The 18,623-nt window shown below is 48.6% G+C and overlaps 1 protein-coding gene across 1 annotated transcript; it reads left to right on the top strand.

Moving 5' to 3' along the window:
- Positions 1-16,169: 16,169 nt before the first annotated feature.
- Positions 16,170-18,500, top strand: TMEM160 (transmembrane protein 160). The gene is made up of 3 exons (XM_082606011.1): positions 16,170-16,411; positions 17,516-17,608; positions 18,153-18,500. Exons 1-3 carry the CDS (start codon positions 16,204-16,206, stop codon positions 18,416-18,418), a joined length of 567 nt encoding a protein of 188 aa, XP_082462137.1. The 5' UTR covers positions 16,170-16,203; the 3' UTR covers positions 18,419-18,500.
- The last annotated feature ends 123 nt before the right edge of the window (positions 18,501-18,623 follow it).

Genomic DNA, 18,623 nt, shown 5'->3' with positions numbered 1-18,623 from the left:
CTTCCACCGTGTGAAGATGTGGCAAGAAGACAGCCATCTGGGAACCAGGAAGAGGCTCTTCACCAGACAGACACTGAATCTGCTGGCACTTGATCTTGGACTTCTAGTCTCCAGAACTGTGGTATTTTGTTATAGCAGCCCCAATGGACTCAGACATCACCCACTTGTTAACCAGGGGTCTTCTCTGGGGAAGCCGCACTCGGCGAGGGTGAGAAGGGAGCAGGACTTGGCCTGGAGAGTAGCCATGTCTTCTTTGGACTTACTTTGGTTTCTGTGTTTCAATGGGCCTCTATTAATTTTCCATGGCTGCCATATAAATTATAGAAGCCAAGTGGTTTAGAACAGGGACTCGGGGTGGGGGGGGAAACAAAACAAAACAACAACAGGAACTTGCTACATTACAGTCCTGGAAGTCAGAAGCGTGACACGTCTCACTCGGCTAAAATCTAACGGTTGCCAGGGCTGCCTGCCTTTGTGGAAGAACAGGGAGATTCTGTTTACGTGCTTTTTTTCAGCTTGTGGAGGCCACCCACCCACCTTGCCTCGTGGCCCTCTTCTGTCTGCAAAGCCAGCAATGTCACATGTCTCTGGCCCTTCTTCCATTGTCACATCTTTCTCTGACCACAGCTGGGAAAGGTTCTCTGCTTTTAAAGACCCATGTGATTAGATTGGGTAATCCAGGATCATCTCCTCATCTCAAGATCCTTCATCACATGTGCCGAGTCACTTTTGCCATGTAAATTACATATTCATGGGTTCTGGGATAAAAACATGGACATTGGGCTTCCCTGGTGGTGCAGTGGTTGAGAGTCCGCCTGCCGATGCAGGGGACACGGGTTCGTGCCCCGGTCCGGGAGGATCCTGCATGCTGCGGAGCGGCTGGGCCCGTGAGCCATGGCCACTGAGCCTGCGCGTCCGGAGCCTGTGCTCCGCAACGGGAGAGGCCACAACAGTGAGAGGCCCGCGTGCCGCAAAAAAAAAAAAAAAAAAGAAAGAAAACATGTACATCTTTGGGGAGCCGTCCTGCCCTTTAATGGCGATCCCTTACTGAGGTGGCACATGGGAGGAGAAGGTGGTCTCGGAAGGGGCTGAGTGCAGCTTTGGACGCGGAGCTCTGCACTGCAGGCCGTGAGAGGCCCCTCCACAGAGCTGGTCATCAAAGCTGCAGGAACGGATGGCGTCACTCGGGAAGCACGTGGAGCTCTGAGCAGCATTGCTGTTGGAGGAAGAAATGGAAACTGAAATGGGACAGGAGTGGCCATCAAGCATCGGCTGGTGAGTGGGGCTGAGAGCCTTCCGATGGGACGTTGGGAACAGCAAAGAATGCCAGGTGTTCCGCGGGTGCCTGCCCTGCCCCACCACCTAGATCTTACAAGTGTGAACATTTACTGTACTTGCTTCATCATACATTTAGCCAACTGTCCATCCCTCCACCCACCCATACATCATATTTTTGTTTTCTTTGTTTTGTTTTCTTTGCTTTGCATGTGGGACCTTAGTTCCCTGACCAGGGATCGAAACCGTGCTCCCTGCAGTGGAAGCGCGGGGTCTTAACCACTGGACCTCCAGGGAAGTCCCATATTTTTGGATGCATTTCAAAATAAGTTCCAGACATCAGAACACCCTAAATTCTGCAACGTGTATCATTAGCCAGAGTTCAATATTTATTTACGTTCCCTTTTTTTTTAAGGTGGAATTTCCATATCATGAAATGCACAAATCTTACATGTACACTCGTGGAGTTTTCAGAAATGCATCCATCTAGGTACCCCAAACCCCTATGAATCTAGAGAACAAAGTTCCCTCATGCCCCTTCCTGGTCATTCCCTGCTTTTACCCTCCCATGGGCAACCACTCTTCTGGTTTCTTTCCTTCTTAGATTACTCCTGCATCCAAGTAATCTTGGATGGTTGGTGCCTATATCGGCAGCTCATTGCTTTCATAGCGGTGTAGTGCCCCCTTGGACGGTGGACCACAATCACTCCCTCACCTGCTGAGGGATATTTGGCCATTTCTACTTTGGGGATGTTATAAATATAGCTGCTGTAAACATTTGTGTACAGGTCTCTGTGTGACCATAGCTGTTCATTTCTCTTGGGTAAATACCTAGGACTGAGACTGCTGGGTCACAGAGCAGGTGAACACTGAGTTTTATGAGACTGCCAAACTGTCTTCCAAACTGGTCATACCATGTTACAATTCCCAGCACAGTGAATGAGACTTCCACTTGCTCTACATCTTTGCCAGCACTTTATTTTGTAACGTATTTAATATTACTATTTTTAACTGAGGTGAAAGTCACATAAAATTAACCATTTTAAAATGAACATTTCAGTAGCACTTAGTACATTCACAACGTTGTACAGCCATCACCTTCTTTTAGCTCCAAAATGTTTTCATCACCTCAAAAGAAAACTCATTATTAAGCATTACATCTGAAAAGATCCTTTTTCCAAAAAAAGGTCATATTCACAGGTTCAGGGGCTTAGGATGTGGACATATATTTGGGGGGCCACCTTTTAACCCCCTACACTACTCTTTCAGCTGGTTCCAGGGATGCAGGCAGGGAAGGTTCTGATGGTCCTGGAGGCCCTCACCAACGCGCTCTGACATCTGTCCTGGGATGCGTGTGCCATGGTTGCTGCTACTAGAGTATTTCTCACCTAGCAATAAAACCTTTTGGATGAGATATGATCATTCAATAAGATTCCTAGGAACACTTTACTGGGTATTTGCAAAAGACCCACCTAGGGGAAAATGAGCTAGCTGCTTTTTCTCCCAACAGCGTTGTCCAAAGTGTGAGCCTGGTGAGCATTTCTTAACGATACTCGGAAACAATTGTGTTTTTTAAAATAAATTTACTTATTTTATTTATTTACTTTTGGCTGCGTTGGGCCTTCGTTGCTGCACACGGGCTTTCTCTAGTTGCAGAGAGCGGGGGGCTACTCTTCGTTGCGGTGCTCAGGCTTCTCATTGCAGTGGCTTCTCTTGTCGCGGGGCACAGGCTCTAGGTGCACGGGCTTCAGTAGTTGTGGCACATAGGCTCCAGAGCACAGGCTCAGTAGTTGTGGCACACGGGCTTAGTTGCTCCGTGGCATGTGGGATCTTCCCGGACCAGGGCTCAAACCCGTGTCCCCTGCTTTGGCAGGCGGATTCTTAACCACTGTGCCACCAGGGAAGCCCAACAATTTTTTTTTTTTTTTTTAAGATTTGGAGCTTATCAGTTGTATTGGTAAGGACGGGCGAGTTTATGCTGCAGAAGCACAGACTCCCAAATCTCAGTGGCTCATCCACAGGTCAGCAGGAAGCTCTGCTCATCACAGGCACCGAGGGACCCAGGTTGGCTGAAGCACTACCCCTGGAACAACTTGGCAACAGTGAGGGAGGTGGAGAAGAGCCCACCAGCTCTTAAATGCTTCCTCCCCAAAGCCAAGGACTTTGCTTTGGCTACATTTCATTAGCTAAAGCGAGTAAGGGGGCCAGCCTAACTTCAAGGGGATGGGGAGGTGCAATTCTACCAAGTGGCCAGGAGGCGGAGAGCTGGAAATATTTGGAGACCAGGACTAATGTTTTCCACATCAGCCCTCCCCATTTCTCCCAGGCATCCCTCATTGTTTGCAGGTGCCATGCCACGGGCTACATTGCCAGCTGAGGAGGTGTGGTGGCTTGGATCTCTCACTGCAGGGAGCGTCATTATCTTAAAGCCTCGGTTGCTGCACCCAGAGATTCACCACCAGGTTTGTGTGGAGGCCACGCCCCGAAGCCTGTTCCAGCCAATGAGTGAGCTGGGGGTGGGGTGGGGTGGGACCCAGGGATGAGGGTTTGTTGGGCGGAGAGAGGGAGAAAACTGGTGTCTCCTCTAAGGACCCTAATCCTATTGAATCAGGGCCCCAACCTATGACCTCATTAACCTTAATTACCTCCTTAAAGGCCCCATCTCCAAATACAGTCACATTGAGGGTTAGAGCTTCAACATATGAATTTTGGGAAGACACAGTTCAGTCCTTAGCACCCACCCTGTCCATTCCACCATATCCCCAGTAGCCCACTTGAAAAGCAAAAGCTTTCACATTCTTTCTTATTTCTTCTGGTGGTTCCTCTATTTCTCTCAAAATATGTCAACTTTAGGTATTTCCTGCCAACTTCCTGCTTCCTTCCCTCCCCTTTACTTTCAGGCTGCTCTTCTAAATACTATGACACCTCATTCTCTGTGTCTTGTTCTCTCAACCAGCAGTGCCCACTAGAATGTTCCACAATGATGAAAATGTTCTCTCTTCGGTGCTGTCCAATATGACAGCCACTGGACACACGTGGCCACTGAGCACTTGAAGTGTGGCCAGTGCAACTGAGGCACTGACTTCTCGGTTGTTGTCTTTTTTGCTGTACGCGGGCCTCTCACTGTTGTGGCCTCTCCCGCTGTGGAGCACAGGCTCCGGACGCACAGGCTCAGCGGCCATGGCTCATGGGCCCAGCTGCTCCACGGCATGTGGGATCTTCCCGGACCATGGCACAAACCCGTGTCCCCTGCATCGGCAGGCGGACTCTCAACCACTGCGCCACCAGGGAAGCCTTGACTTCTCGTTTTTAAGTTTAAATTTAAAGAGCCACATGTGCCCAGTGCCTGCCACGTTGGACGGCACAGCTCTAAACCCTAGCTGGAGCTCCTTGTTAAAATAATTACAATTACAAATCATGGGACTTCCCTGGTGGTCCAGTGGGTAAGTCTCTTGCTCTCCTAATGCTGGGAGCCTGGGTTCGATCCCTGGTTGGGGAACTAGATCCTACATGCATACTGCAAATAAGTCTGCCTACCGTGACTAAGAGTCCACGTGCCACAAATATAAAAAGCCCACGTGCCACAACGAAGATCCTGTGTCCCGCAACTAAGAATCAGCGGAGCGAAAATAAATAAATAAATAAATAAATAAATATTTTTTAAAAATTACAAATCATTCCATTTATTTTCCTCTCAAGACCTCCCACTTTCTGGCAACTGTATTCATTGTCAAGCTTGATAACTGTATTTGTTCACTGTTGTAACTGTAACAAATTACAACAAACTCAGTGGCTTAAAAACAATGCAAATTTATTCTCTTATAGTTCTGAAGACCAGAAGTCTAAAATCAAGGTGTTGGGGGAATTCCCTGGTGGTCCAGTGGTTAGGACTCTGCACTTTGACTGCCAGGGCCCAGGTTCAATTGCTAGTCGGGGAACTAAGATCCCACAAGCCACGCAGCTTGACCAAAAATATAAAATAAAATAAAATAAAAGTGTTGGCAGGGCTGTGTTCTTTCTGGAGCGCTCAGGGGAGAATTGACCTCTTGCTTCTGTTGTCACATCTTCTTCTATTAACTGATCCTCCTGCCTCCCTCTTATAAGAACACTTCCGTCCGCATCCTAATTCCTGGAACCTGTGAATGCTACACTCCACGGCAAAGAAACTTTGCTGATGTGACTGAGTTAAGGATCTTGAGATGGGGAGATGATCCTACATTATCTGGGCAGGCCCAGTGTAATCGCAAGGGTCCTTATAAGAGAGAAGCAGAGTAGTAGATGTAGCAATGGAAGCAGAGGTTGGAGTGACTCCAGGAAGGGGCCACGAGCCAAGGAGTGCAAGTAGCTTCTTGAAGCTGGAAAAGACAAGGAAACAGATTCTCCCCTGAAGCCTTTAGAAGGAGAGCAGCCCTGCTGACACCTTGATTTTATTTTATTTATTTTAAAATTTTTAATTTATTTTATTTATTTATTTTTGGCTGCATTGGGTCTTCGTTGCTGCACACAGGCTTTCTCTAGTTGCAGTGAGCAGGTGCTGCTCTTTGCTGCAGTGCACAGGCTTCTCATTGCAGTGGCTTGTTGTGGAGCACGGGCTCTAGGCGCTCAGGCTTTACTAGTTGCAGCACGTGGGCTCAGTAATTGTGGCTCACGGGTTCTAGAGCACAGGCTCAGTAGCTGTGGCATGTGGGCTTAGTTGCTCCGCGGCATGTGGGATCTTCCTGGACCTGGGCTTGAACCCGTGTCCCCTGCATTAGCAGGTGGATTCTTAACCACTGCACCACCAGGGAAGTCCCAACACCTTGATTTTAGATGTCTGATCTCTAGAGTTGTTAACAAAAAAATTAATTTGCATTGCTTTAAGCCACTAACTTCGTGGTAATTTATAACATCAGCCATGGGAAACAAATACACAGACTAAACTAACCTGTGTTATTAAAGTCATTCAGGGGCTTACCCTTGGCAGTGGCTACAGTGACTAAGAAGGGGCTCGAGCGGTCCCCTGGGGGCGCTGATCATGTTTATTTCTCAGTCGGGGAGCTGGTGATGTGGGATGTGATTTTTAAAAAATTCATCGAGTTATGTGCCGTGATCTTTGTACTTTTCTGGATGTGTGTGATGCATTAATAAAAAGTTGAATAAGAAATTCCAGGGCTTCCCTGGTGGCGCAGTGGTTGAGAGTCCGCCTGCTGATGCAGGACACACGGGTTCGTGCCCCGGTCCGGGAGGATCCCACATGCCGCGGGGCGGCTGGGCCCGTGAGCCATGGCCGCTGAGCCTGCGCTTCTGGAGCCTTTGCTCCGCAGCAGGAGAGGCCACAGCAGTGAGAGACCCGCGTACCGCAAAAAAAAAAAAAAAAGAAAGAAAGAAAGAAAGAAATTCCAGGGCTTCCCTGGTTCTTCCACTGCAGGGAGCACTGGGTTCACTCCCTGGTCAGGGAACTAAGATCCCGCAAGCTGTGCAAACAAACAAACAAAACAAAACAAAAGCAAAGCGTAGCTCCTAAAAAGATTAGTTTTCTGCTTCTCATTACGTAGAAAACTGCGTAATTCTGTTCTACCATTCCATGCTAATCCTCACTTTACAGGGAACGGAAAAAAACAGACAGGGAACTAACTTACCTGGCGTCACCTGAGTCAGTCTAGAACAGACAGCCAGACAGTCAGAACCATTTTAAGGCCTCATATGCTATCACATGTACTAAAACAATAACCGCTAACACGTACACACACAGTACGTGAGATGGTGCTGGCCCTGGGCTGGGTGTTTGCATGTATTGAATAATTTTCAGAACTCCATGAAGTAGGTCTTATTATGTTCCCATTTCACAAATGAAGAAATTGAGGCCCAGAGAGACTAAGCAACTTGTCCTAGATCAACAGCTACTGAGTGGCAAAGTCAGTCTCCAAATACAGACAGTCTGGCTCCAGAGTCATCTTACTCTTGGGGAGACAAAGCAGCTCCAAGGAAGAGATGCCACGCCCCAGGGCTTGCTGGTTGTCAGAGGAATCCAGAGCGATGCCCATCCTTCCCTCTTGATCAGTATCTGGTCAGGAAAACTGAAACCACTCCAGGCATTTAAACCAGAGGGAATGTAATACAGGGAATTGGACACCAAGAGGCTGGAAGGGCTGGAGGAGTAAAAGAGGCATAATCGGGTTACCACCGATTAGGAGCTGCAGGAAGCTGCTAGAATCCCCAGGGTCAGTGTAACAAGAAAAGGACGGTGTCACCCAGAGACTGCTATGTTGCTGAAGTAGGAACCAGGCTGCCTGAGCAGGACTCCTGGAGCTTGAGCTTGGCAACCATGCCTCAGGGCGACACCAGAAGGCAGGGGGAAAAAAAGCTTCTTGCCTTTTATGCCTTCCAACTGCCAGAAACTAACAGGAAACCAGCTGGCAAAGGAGATGGAGAAATGTAGTTTGCAGGCTTCTAGCCCCTGTTGTAGAGAGGAAGGTATAGGAGGGCAGCGAGTGTGGATCTAACATACTGACTCTCTTTTTCGTGCCCCAGGCATCTGCTGTTTTTGAGGGGCATGTGAAACCTTCTGCTGCGTGAGCTCTTACCCTTGTAGGGGACCCAGCCGTCACCCTGTGGTGTCCTCAGAGTCACATCACAACTATAGAGGAGGGTCTGCAGTGAGGAGGAGATGGGACAAGCTGGTGGAGGAAGAGGGGAGCAGGGAGATGACCGCTTCCCACTAAGCCCTGCTTCACCCTGGGCACCTCCCTTTCTCCCCAGTGGGTCCCAGAAATTGGAAGAGCAGGCTCTGCCTCTTCCCTGAAAGGGCTCCACTTCACCTTTCTCTTCCCCACACAGCTCACGTTATCCAGCCTTCTGTCTGTTGCTTCTGCTACACCTCATGGATGATCTGATGTGTCTTCATGAAGGACTTTGTTAAGACAAATAGCCAGTGCTCCAAGCCAGCGGTCATCTAAGAGTTAAACACACAGACCACATCTTGTGGGAGAGGAATGCAGGAAAGCCTGGAGAGGGAGTGGATGGATGGATGGGTGTCCAGGAAAGACCCAGCTCTCTGGGCATCTGCCAGGTGTATAGGACATATGATCGCCTTGTACAGTTGTGCAGGTTTAACACTGAACAAGGACATCGCACCTAAAAGTACATCATTCACATGGAAATCATAGATTTGTAGACTGATGATGACAATTTACTAGCATTTCGCAGAAAATTCTCTTGTTCTAACCAAATCAGTGCAGTAGGATAATTTTCAGGTAAGTGGAGACACTAAAGGAGAGTCTTGAACCTTGGATGGGCTGGGGGCCAAGGAAGTGGGAGGGAAAGGAAGGGAATCCCAGACGGAGACACAAAGGTGGAGGCAGGGAAGGTCTGGCAGCCTGGGGGGGCGAAGTCGTGAGATTAGAAAGGGGAGTTGCTTTTAGCAGAGAGATGGACGAGCAGTTCAGGGTTAGGCGGGGTCTGAGGGGCAGGGAGAACAAGGCTCCCATCCAGAGCCTTCAAATCCCTCCGTTTCATCTCCTCATGTCTCTTACTTACCACAAGTGGACGGAAAGAGGGATATCCAGGTCCAGAGATGGATAGGACGCTGAAGCCGAGGCAAACGTCCAGGAAGCCATAGGGAACAGAACAGCTCAGGGGGCAATGGGAAGGGCCCCAGCCACTCCCTGCGGCTTGGCCTGCCCTGATATTTCTGCTTTCAGAATGACGTTTCTTGGGAAACAGGTGAAGGTGGGCAAAGGATACAAACTTCCGGTTAGAAGATGAATGCATTGTGGGGATCTAATGAGTACAGGTAACAGTACTCTCTTGTATACTTGAGAGTTGCTAAGGCAGTAGATCTTTCAACTTTTTTTCTTTACCGTGCCACGTGGCTGGCAGGATCTTAGTTCCCCCACCAGGGACTGAACACGTGCCCTCGGCAGTGAAAGCACAGAAAAACAGATCTTAAATGTTCTCAACACACACTGAAAAGAATGGTACCTGTGTGAAGTGAGGGAGGTGTTAGCTAACATTATATTGGGATACGCATTTCGCAATATATATGTATATTGAATCATCACACTGTACATCTTAAACCCAATCTTATACCCCAATTATATCTCAATAAAACTGGGGAAAAAACCCAAAATGACATTTCTCCTCTCTCCCACCCCCCACCCCAGGTTATAAAAGCAATCTTTTTTAAAAAATTTATTTATTTATTGGGTCTTCGTTGCTGCGCGCTGGCTTTCTCTAGTTGTGGCGAGTGGGAGCTACTCTTCGTGAGGTGCACGGGCTTCTCATTGCGGTGTCTTCTCTGGTTGCGGAGCACAGGCTCTAGGTGCGCAGGCTTCAGTAGTTGTGGCACGCAGGCTCAGTAGTTGTGGCTTGAGAGCTCTAGAGTGCAGGCTCAGTAGTTGTGGTACACGGGCTTAGTTGCTCCACGGCATGTGGGATCTTCCTGGAGCAGGGCTCGAACCCGTGTGCCCTGAATTGGCAGGCGGATTCTTAACCACTGTGCCACCAGGGAGGTCCCCAAAGCAATCTTAATGGTAAAATTTTTTTGAAAACTCCCTCCTCCCCCCAAAAAAATGGGAAGAAGAAAATAAGTATTACCCAGAATCTCATAAAGCAAGTTATTCAGATTGTTGTCACAGGGAGACCTTGTTCCCTCACATGTAAAACCCTCACAGCCCATAGCCTCCTCTTCCCTGGATTCACATGTTCACTTTCTGGAGTACATCCTTGAAGTAATTTTTACAAGGAAGAGAATACCTGGGTGTGGGGAGGATAACAAGTGGAGAGGTGTTATTTAGTCAAGAAAAATGCTATATACCAGCAATAACCAACCAGGAAATTAACAGAAAATCAGATAACCTTCCCAAGAGCGATAAAAAACTAGAAAGTATCTCGGAAGTAACTTAATGAAGAACACACAAGGACTTTCTGGAAGTGTCAAATACTCCAGACCGAGTTAATTTTATTCAAAAAGCCCACTGCAGTAGAGAGAATGCTCTGAGCTCCGAAATCGGGAATTCCCTGGCGGTCCAGTGGTTAAGACTCCACTCTTTCACTGCCAAGGGTCCAGGTTCAATCCCTGGTCGGGGAACTAAGATCCCACAAGCCGTGTGGTGCAGCCAAAAAACAAACAAACAAAGTCTGCAAGCATCTTAAAAATCAGACAGAAAAAGACATTGCTTGTCTAGGGTAAGAGGGTTTCTCAGTCAAGGGGAAGTTGCCTAGATGAGGAAAAGTAACCACGGTGGTTTGCAAGACACACAGGAAGTGTGTCTTCCTGGGGTCAGCGGGTTCTCAGGAGAAGCTGACGAGGGGGCATGTCCCACTTTTCAGTCCTTCGGAGACGAGGGAAGCTACAGTTGAGGGCCTGGGGGGAGGAGAGAAGCCAGACTTAAGTTTGCGTAGAGCAAAATAGAGGGTGAGAGATGGGCCGTGAACACCTGGTTGGACAAAATGTTGAAATCTTATTCAAGGACAAGCTGAATAAATGCCTTCTTTGTGGTTTTCACAACTTGACATTGTAATTCCCCTCCACACTCTGAAATGTCCTGCCTGCCACAAAAGCTGATCGTTTATCTCCTTGGTTCATTGCGTTCATTGCTGTGTCCATGGGTGTTGGAACAATCCCTGACATCTAGTCAGTTCCTTTTTTTTTTACTATATATATATATATATATATATATATATATATATATTTGGTTGTTCCAGGCCTTAGTTGCGGCAGGATAGTTGCAGCACGTGGGCTTGTTAGTTGTGGCAGGCAGTCTCCTTAGTTGTGGCATGTGAACTCTTAGTTGCAGCATGCATGTGGGATCTCATTCCCTGACCAGGGATCAAACCCAGGCCCCCTGCATTGGGAGCGCGGAGTCTTATCCACTGCGCCACCAGGGAAGTCCCCATCTAGTCAGTTCTTAATAAAAATATATTCTTTAAAAAAATGTTTAGGGAATTCCCTGGTGGTCCAGTGGTTAGGACTCCACACTCTCACTGCCGATGGCCTAGGTTCAATCCCTGGTCAGGGAACTAAAATCCCACAAGCTGCGTGGCGTGGCAAAAAAAAAAAATTTTTTAAATGGAGATATAATTGACCTATAAGTTTGTATTGTAACTGTGATGATTTGATACACATTGATCTATACATACAATTACATATTGCAGTATGATTACCACCGCAGTGTTGGAGCACCTCCATCGCACCACATAATTATATTTTCTTTTCTTGTGATAAATAAAAATATATTCACTGTAAAAGGATACCAATGCCTGATCTCACCCTCCGATCCGCAGGTCCTGACTATGTTGCTCCAAGATGGGGCTGGAGCATTAATGTTTTTCTTAAAGCTCCCAATTGATTCGTTTTAGAACCACTGATGGAATCACAAGTGCAGAGGCAACTGGCCAGCTCTGTCTCTTTAAAGAGGATTTGTTTTCGACCCTTTAATCTTTTTTTTTTTCTCTCCTTTCTCATCTGCCTAAAACCCTTCATCAGCCAAAAATGTGAAAAATGTGTTTCAAATATTTTCAGTTCCCATTTAAGCCCATTTAATGCTTAGCATTCATTGCCAGCAGGCAGACTATCTAGTACAGCCCGTTTGAATTCCTTCCCCAAGTTTAATCCCCCAACCTGCCTCTCCCTCCATAAAATCCAAGCTCTTCCCAGTAGGAGAGGAAGGAGCAGAGGTCGACAGGGGCCTGGCCTAGCCGGCCTTGCAGCCATGGTTCTGGTGGGTGATGGAAAGCTGTGGAAGATCTTCACCCTCATAGGATGGTTTAAGCTGGGGAGAAACATCACTTGATGCTCATTTAAAACCTTTTCCGGGGACTTCCTTGGTGGTCCAGTGGTTAAGACTCTGTGCTCCCAATGCAGGGGGCCCGGGTTCGATCCCTGGTCAGGGAACCAGATCCTGCACGTGGCAACGAAGATCCCGCGTGCTGCAGCTAAGATCGGGCGCAGCCAAATAAATTAAAATACAAAACAAAACAGGGACTTCCCTCGTGGCACAGTGGTTAAGAATCCATCTTCCAATGCAGGGGAGGGACACAGGTTCAAGCCCTGGTCCAGGAAGATACCACATGCCACAGAGCAGCTAAGCCTACACGCCACAACTACTGAAGCCCACATGCCTAGAGCCCATGCTCCGCAACAAGAGAAACCATTGCAGTGAGAAGCCCGCGTACCGCAACAGAGTTGCCCCCGCTCGCCACAACTAGAGAAAGCCTGCACACAGCAACAAAGACCCAATGCAGCCATAAATAAATAAATAAATAAATAAATAAATAAATAAATAAACGAACAAAACAAACAAAGAAGGACTATACAAAGTATGAAGATCACTGGATCATCTTAGTGGCTGGCGGCCACACTGTCTCATTTTCTACCTCATCACCTTGACTTATTTTCTTCATGGATTTGACACTACCTGAAATTACATTAATTATTCCTTTGTCTCCCTTCCCCAATAGTGTCATGTCCATAGGGGCTGGGACAGTTTTCTATTTTGTTCACTGCTATATCCTCAGTGTCTCAAACAGAGGTTGGTACATAGTAGGTAATCAATAAATATTTGCTGAATTAATAAATGGAGAATCTACTTTAGGGGCGGTCTTTAGATCATTGAATGAGCTTTTTTTCAGGTATCCAGGTGAAAGATAACAAGGGTTTGGACTAGGGAAGGATTGGAGAGAAATAGATAGGTATTGATATGGTAACCTGTCCTCTTGCAAGTTTCTGATCTCTTCCTGCTACAGTCCATCCTCCAAAGAGAGGCAGAGTGATTTTCTTAACAGATAAATTAAACGTTGTCTGTTCCCTGCGTAAATCCTCCGTAGCATTATAGCACCCTAGTGCACAGGATCAGGAATTAAAGGTGACCCAGGAGCTAAATGGGGTGATTTGGGAGGGTTAAGGTTATCGATGCCTTGCTCTGGCTGGGGTTAGGGAGAGCAGAGAGCTGCTTTTCTGGATTCAAAAGATCTCTACACACTCTAGGTCATCTCAGACAATATAATTATCACAGTTGCCCACAAGAAACTAAGGAAACTCTCTCATGATGGTAAATAATCGGCATTTATTTTATTGTTATATTCAGTTTCCTACACTCACAGGAATCTTTCCTGGGCCCCAGATTTTTTCTGCAAGTCTCTGATCATGCTTTACCTGGTCCGTACCTACTCATAGTTCCAGTTTCAACTTAGGCACCCCCTGCTGACCCCACATCCAGGCAGGGTTAGGTGCCTTATCTGGACTCCGCTAGTGTCCCAGACTTTCCCTGGAATTTACTTATTTAGCATATTTATTGCTTATTTTCTGCCTTCCCCTCTAGAACAGGGGTCCCTCACCCCCAGGCCATGGACTGGTATCGGTCAGTGGCCTGTTAGGAACAGGGACGCACAGCAGGAGGTGAGCAGCAAGCGAGCAAAGCTTCATCTGCCACTCCTCATCGCTCGCATTACCACCTGAACCACCCCTCCACCCCACCGTCTGTGGAAAACTGGTCTTCCATGAAACCGGTCCCTGGTGCCAAAAATGTTGGGGATCACTGCTCTAGAATGTAAGCTCCGTGAAAGCAAGGAACTTTCCAATCCATGAACATGGTATATACATGTCCATTTATTTAGATCTTCTTTAATGTGTCTCAACAGTATCTTGTAGTTTTCAGTATAGAAATCTTGCACATCTTTTGTTAAATTTATTCCTAAGTATTTTTTTAAAGATTATTTTTTGATGTGGACCATTTTTTTTTAAGTCTTTATTGCATTTGTTACAATATTGCTTCTGTTTTATGTTTTGGTTTTTTGGCTGCGAGGCATGTGGAATCTTAGCTCCCCAACCAGGGATTAAACTTGCACCCCCTGCATTGGAAGATGAAGTCTTAACCACTGGACCACCAGGGAAGTCCCAGTATTTTTGTTTTTGATGCTAATTGTAAAGGGAATTATTTTAAATCTCACTTTACAATTGTTTCCTGAAAGTATATTAACATAAGACTGATTTTGTATATTGATCATGTATCTTGCAGCCTTGCTAAATTCATTTATTAGTTTCAGTAGTTATTTCGATTCCTTAGAATTTTCTATATAAACAGTCACATCACAGGAATTCTCTGGCAGTACAGTGGTGAGGACTCCATGCTTTCACTGCTGAGGGCCCAGGTTCAGTCGCTGGTCAGAGAACAAAGATCCCACAAGACGAGCATCCAAAAAAAAAAAAAATTACATCACATGTACATATTGACAGTTTTACTTCTTCCATCTGATCTTTATGCCCTTTATTGCTTTTCTTGCCTTATTGCACTAGCTAAGATCTCCAATATAATTTTGATCAGAAGTGGTGGGAGTGGAAATCCTTGATTTATTTCCAATCTTAAGGGAAAAGTAGTAAATATTTTACAACTAAGAATGACGCTGGTTGTAGGATTTTTTGTAGATGCCCTTTATCAGATTGAGGAAGTTCAGGGTAGAGAATTTTATCTGTTCACTGATTTATACCAAATGTGTATCATAACGCTGTCAGAGAGAAATTTCTCAGTAAACACTTGTTAAATGAATGAATGCGTATAATTTGCATGGCACAGTGGCTAGTAATTTGGCGTTGGACTTTAATTAACTGTGTGATTTAGGGCAACTAATTTAACCTCTCCTCCTCCTTCTCTGTAAAATGGGGATAATAATGGTACATATTACCTAGGGTTGAGGATTTAATGAGAGTATCCATGTAAAGGAAGAGTACAGTGTCTGACATGGTTAATGCTCAACAAACATTAACTTTTATTACCTCACTTCTCTGAGCCTTATGTTTTTTTCCCTCTATAAAAGAGGGAATGTTCTAATCCTTAACTCCTAGGGCTATGATAAGGTTAAATGACATTATGCACATAATGTGCCTAGTACAATTCCTGGCCCAGGGGAAGTCATTAATAAATGTTTGCTATTATTATTTACCAAGTCCCCTACCTATATTGAATGGAGGGACATGGAGGTCTGTTGATCAAGTCCACTGGAAGCTCACAGCCTGATGGCAGGGACAGATAAGTATAGAAATCATTACAACACAGTGTAATAAGGGCATATATGAAGCCATCTGTGGACCCAGAGGCAGAAGCTGGCTGCTGAAATCTGACAGTTAAATCAGGTCCCTCTCAACTCAGACATTGGCTTAGACCTAAAAGGAAAAATTGTTTATAGCAGGAAAAATTGGAAACAATCTAGGGCTTGGGATAACTTGTGGTACGTCCTTATAATGCATCATTGTGAAGCTTTAAACTTGCTGCGGAACAGGGGATGGGGACTGGCTGGGGGCACCGGATGTGAATTACTTTTCATTAGACCACTTTGTAACTTGCATCTTGTACCATGTTCAAAATAAATAAAAATTTTAAAATTAAAAAAAATTATGCTATGGAAAAATATTAAATGCCACCGGTCAATGTTCACGATTGACTGTTACCATATGAAAAAAATTAATTTGTCAAACGGCAACCTTTTACACCCGCCAAGAAAAAAGGTGGAATAGGGGTACAACTAAGTATTAGCAGTAACCGCTCATTGGTGGGATTAATGTTGAATTTTACTTTCTCCTCTGGGCTCTTCGAGATTTTGCAAAGGTTCTACATTAAGCACCACGAGTTTTGTTTTGTTTTTTGGCTATTAAAGTTATTAACAAAAACTACAAGTCCCCGAAGACATCGCGCCTCCGACTTCTGAAGACCGGCCTTCCCCCTGCTCAATGAACGCTGGGATTCGAAGTCCAGCCCCAGAAGCAAGGTGGGACGCACAGTACCGGCACAGATGACAGAGGAGGGATTACCGCTATTTCAACCAATGGACAGTGCGCACCGGACCTGAGTGGCACACACAAAACCAATATATGAGCGGATAGGCCTGAGTGACGTGCGCTTCAGCCTACGGGCGGCCCATGGGGCGGGGCGGTGCGCTGCGGCCGTAGTGCGAACCATGGGAGGTGGCTGGTGGTGGGCTCGGGCTGCCCGCCTTGCCCGACTCCGCTTCCGAGGGGCGCTGCTGCCGCCTCCGCGGCCCCGGAGCGGGGGCGCCCGGGGGTCTTTTGCTCCTGGCCACGGCCCCCGCGCTGGGGCTTCGCCGCCCCCAGTGTCCGAGCTGGACCGCGCAGACGCCTGGCTCCTCCGGAAGGCTCATGAGACAGGTCTGGGGCTGTGGCTGGGGTCGGCCCGGCTGGGAGAGGGGGTTCCGCATAGCCGAGCTGTCCGCGCGCGCGAGTGGAGGATGGTGGTGGGATTTCTGCTGGAAACGGGGCCCGGGCTCAGGAGGGAGAAGGGCTTCCGTGTAAGCGCAGGCTGCAAGAGCGCAGTCTGTCCGCATAGGAGAAGGGCTTGTGGATGGGACCGTGGGTCCGGTTTATGGGGTGTAGTAGGGATTGGAGAGGTTGGTCGGGCCAGGACAGGCAGCCTTATCAAACTGCGCTGTCTGGGTGGGAGAGGCTTCCAAAGAGGGCTATGGGCGGGGGAGTTGCCTACAAGAGGGGGCCTCGTTGGATGGGCCACTTCAGATTAAAGAGGCGACCACTCTGCATAAAGCGGGAGCGTGGAGCCCCACAGAAGAGGGAGGAAGTTGCAGATTAGAAGAGGGAACAACCAATAGAAGAAAATCTCTGGGCTGATTGGAGGGCGTGCTGCTCCTGGCTGCAGGGGGCGGAGCCTCATGTGGGCGGTGGGGGTCCGGATTGGAGAGGACTGGTCTTGTAGGTACAGGATGGGGTAGGGGTGGGGGGATTGTAACCCGACTAGTCCCCGTTAATGCCACACCAAGGAAGAGCATACCCAGCAGCAGATAGTGAGGTTTCAGAAAACTGAAGGGGGAAGCTGGAGAGAGGCCTGGGGGAGTGGGGTGGGGGTAACAATTTGTTGGGAGGTCTGAGGAAGAAGTGAGGGAGCACCCCTTGGGGATACACATGTGGGGAGGACGTTGACCAAGATGACCTCTTGGGACCTTCCTGTCCTCAGATTTAGGTTCTGCAATTTTGATCTTAGATCCTCCGCCAGATTCTGCAGACTGTCTTGAATCTTTGGTGTTGCAGAGTTTGGGGTGGGGAGGGGCCCAGAGATGGAGACGAGAGAGGGTTTTGGGGGGATAGGGTTTGGTAGGCGGACCGCCAGGACAAGGTGGGGATTTGGCGCCAGACTGGGTGGTGAGTGAAGAGGCGCCCGTCGGTTTGACTGTTTGGGCTGGGGGGCTGCAGAGCAGGGTTTGGGCTGATGCTGATTTCTCCGCCCCGCCCCACCCCCTCCAGCCTTCCTCTCCTGGTTCCGCAATGGCCTCCTGGCATCAGGCATCGGGGTCATCTCCTTCATGCAGAGTGATATGGGTCGGGAGGCCGCCTACGGTGAGTGCAGACCCCAGTGTCGCCCCCACCAGGGAGAGTGGGCGCTCCCGCCCCCACTGGGGAAGGTAGACTCCTGCCCCATCCCGTCAACCCCCAGAGTAAACATCGCTAGAACCCCTCATTCCTCCGCCACCGGAAGCGGCCTCACCTTCACTTGTGAGTGTCCACCTTCCACCCACCCCATCCCTACCTCCTGGGCACTGGACCCACCAGAGGGGGTGGCTCAGGGCAGGGCTGTGGGTCCTCATCCTTTCCAATCTGACTTCTCAACAAAGATGAGGGTCCCTGTCCCAGCCCCACCCCCAGCCTGGTCCTGCCCCTGCCCCTCCGGCCTTATCTTTGCTCTCAGACCAGCCCCCCACCTCCAAGCCTAGCCACCCCTCCGATTCCTTCTCCTGTCCCCGACCTTGGCTCTGTACTGTCCCTGAGCCCTACCCCGCTCTTGAGTGTGCCCCATCCCCTTTCTAAGGCCACCTCAGTCCCGTGAACGGCCTGCGTCCCCAGGATCAGCCTCCCTGACGCCGGCCCGCATTCTGTCCCACAGGCTTCTTCTTGCTGGGCGGCCTGTGTGTGGTGTGGGGCGGCGCCTCCTATGTGGTGGGCCTGGCGGCGCTGCGGGGGCCCATGCAGCTCTCTTTGGGGGGCGCGGCCGCAGGCGTGGGCGCCGTGCTGGCCGCCGGCCTGCTCTGGGCTTGTGCCGTCGGCCTCTACATGGGCCAGCTGGAGCTGGACGTGGAACTGGTGCCCGAAGACGACGGGACCGCCGCGGCGGAAGGGCCGGACGAGGCGGGCCGGCCGCCACCGGAGTGAGCCGCAGGGCCGCGGGGAATGGCCGGGCACTGGACTGCCGGGGCCCGAGGACCGGGACATTAAAACCTGACCCTCCCCTCGCTCCCGATTCCGAGTGGTGGTTGCTTTTGCGGGGATGCTGAGCGAACGAGGAGGGTCGGGGCGGAAGGCGCTGGGGGGCACGCGGAGATACCTAAGAAGGAAGAAAAGGAGAGAGGAGCTCCTT

The sequence above is a fragment of the Mesoplodon mirus genome (genome assembly GCF_964341445.2).
Source record: "Mesoplodon mirus genome assembly, chromosome: 19".
Lineage (NCBI taxonomy): Eukaryota > Metazoa > Chordata > Mammalia > Artiodactyla > Ziphiidae > Mesoplodon > Mesoplodon mirus.
Note: the sequence above shows the minus strand (reverse complement) of the source record. Positions and strands in the feature narration are given on the sequence as shown.

Excerpts from the sequence above, each read along its gene's own strand:
- TMEM160 (XM_082606011.1), top strand. The coding sequence starts at position 16,204 with ATGGGAGGTGGCTGGTGGTGGGCTCGGGCTGCCCGCCTTGCCCGACTC. Across the intron at positions 16,412-17,515 it reads CCGGAAGGCTCATGAGACAG|CCTTCCTCTCCTGGTTCCGC; the intron begins GTCTGGGGCTGT and ends CACCCCCTCCAG. Across the intron at positions 17,609-18,152 it reads GGGTCGGGAGGCCGCCTACG|GCTTCTTCTTGCTGGGCGGC; the intron begins GTGAGTGCAGAC and ends TCTGTCCCACAG.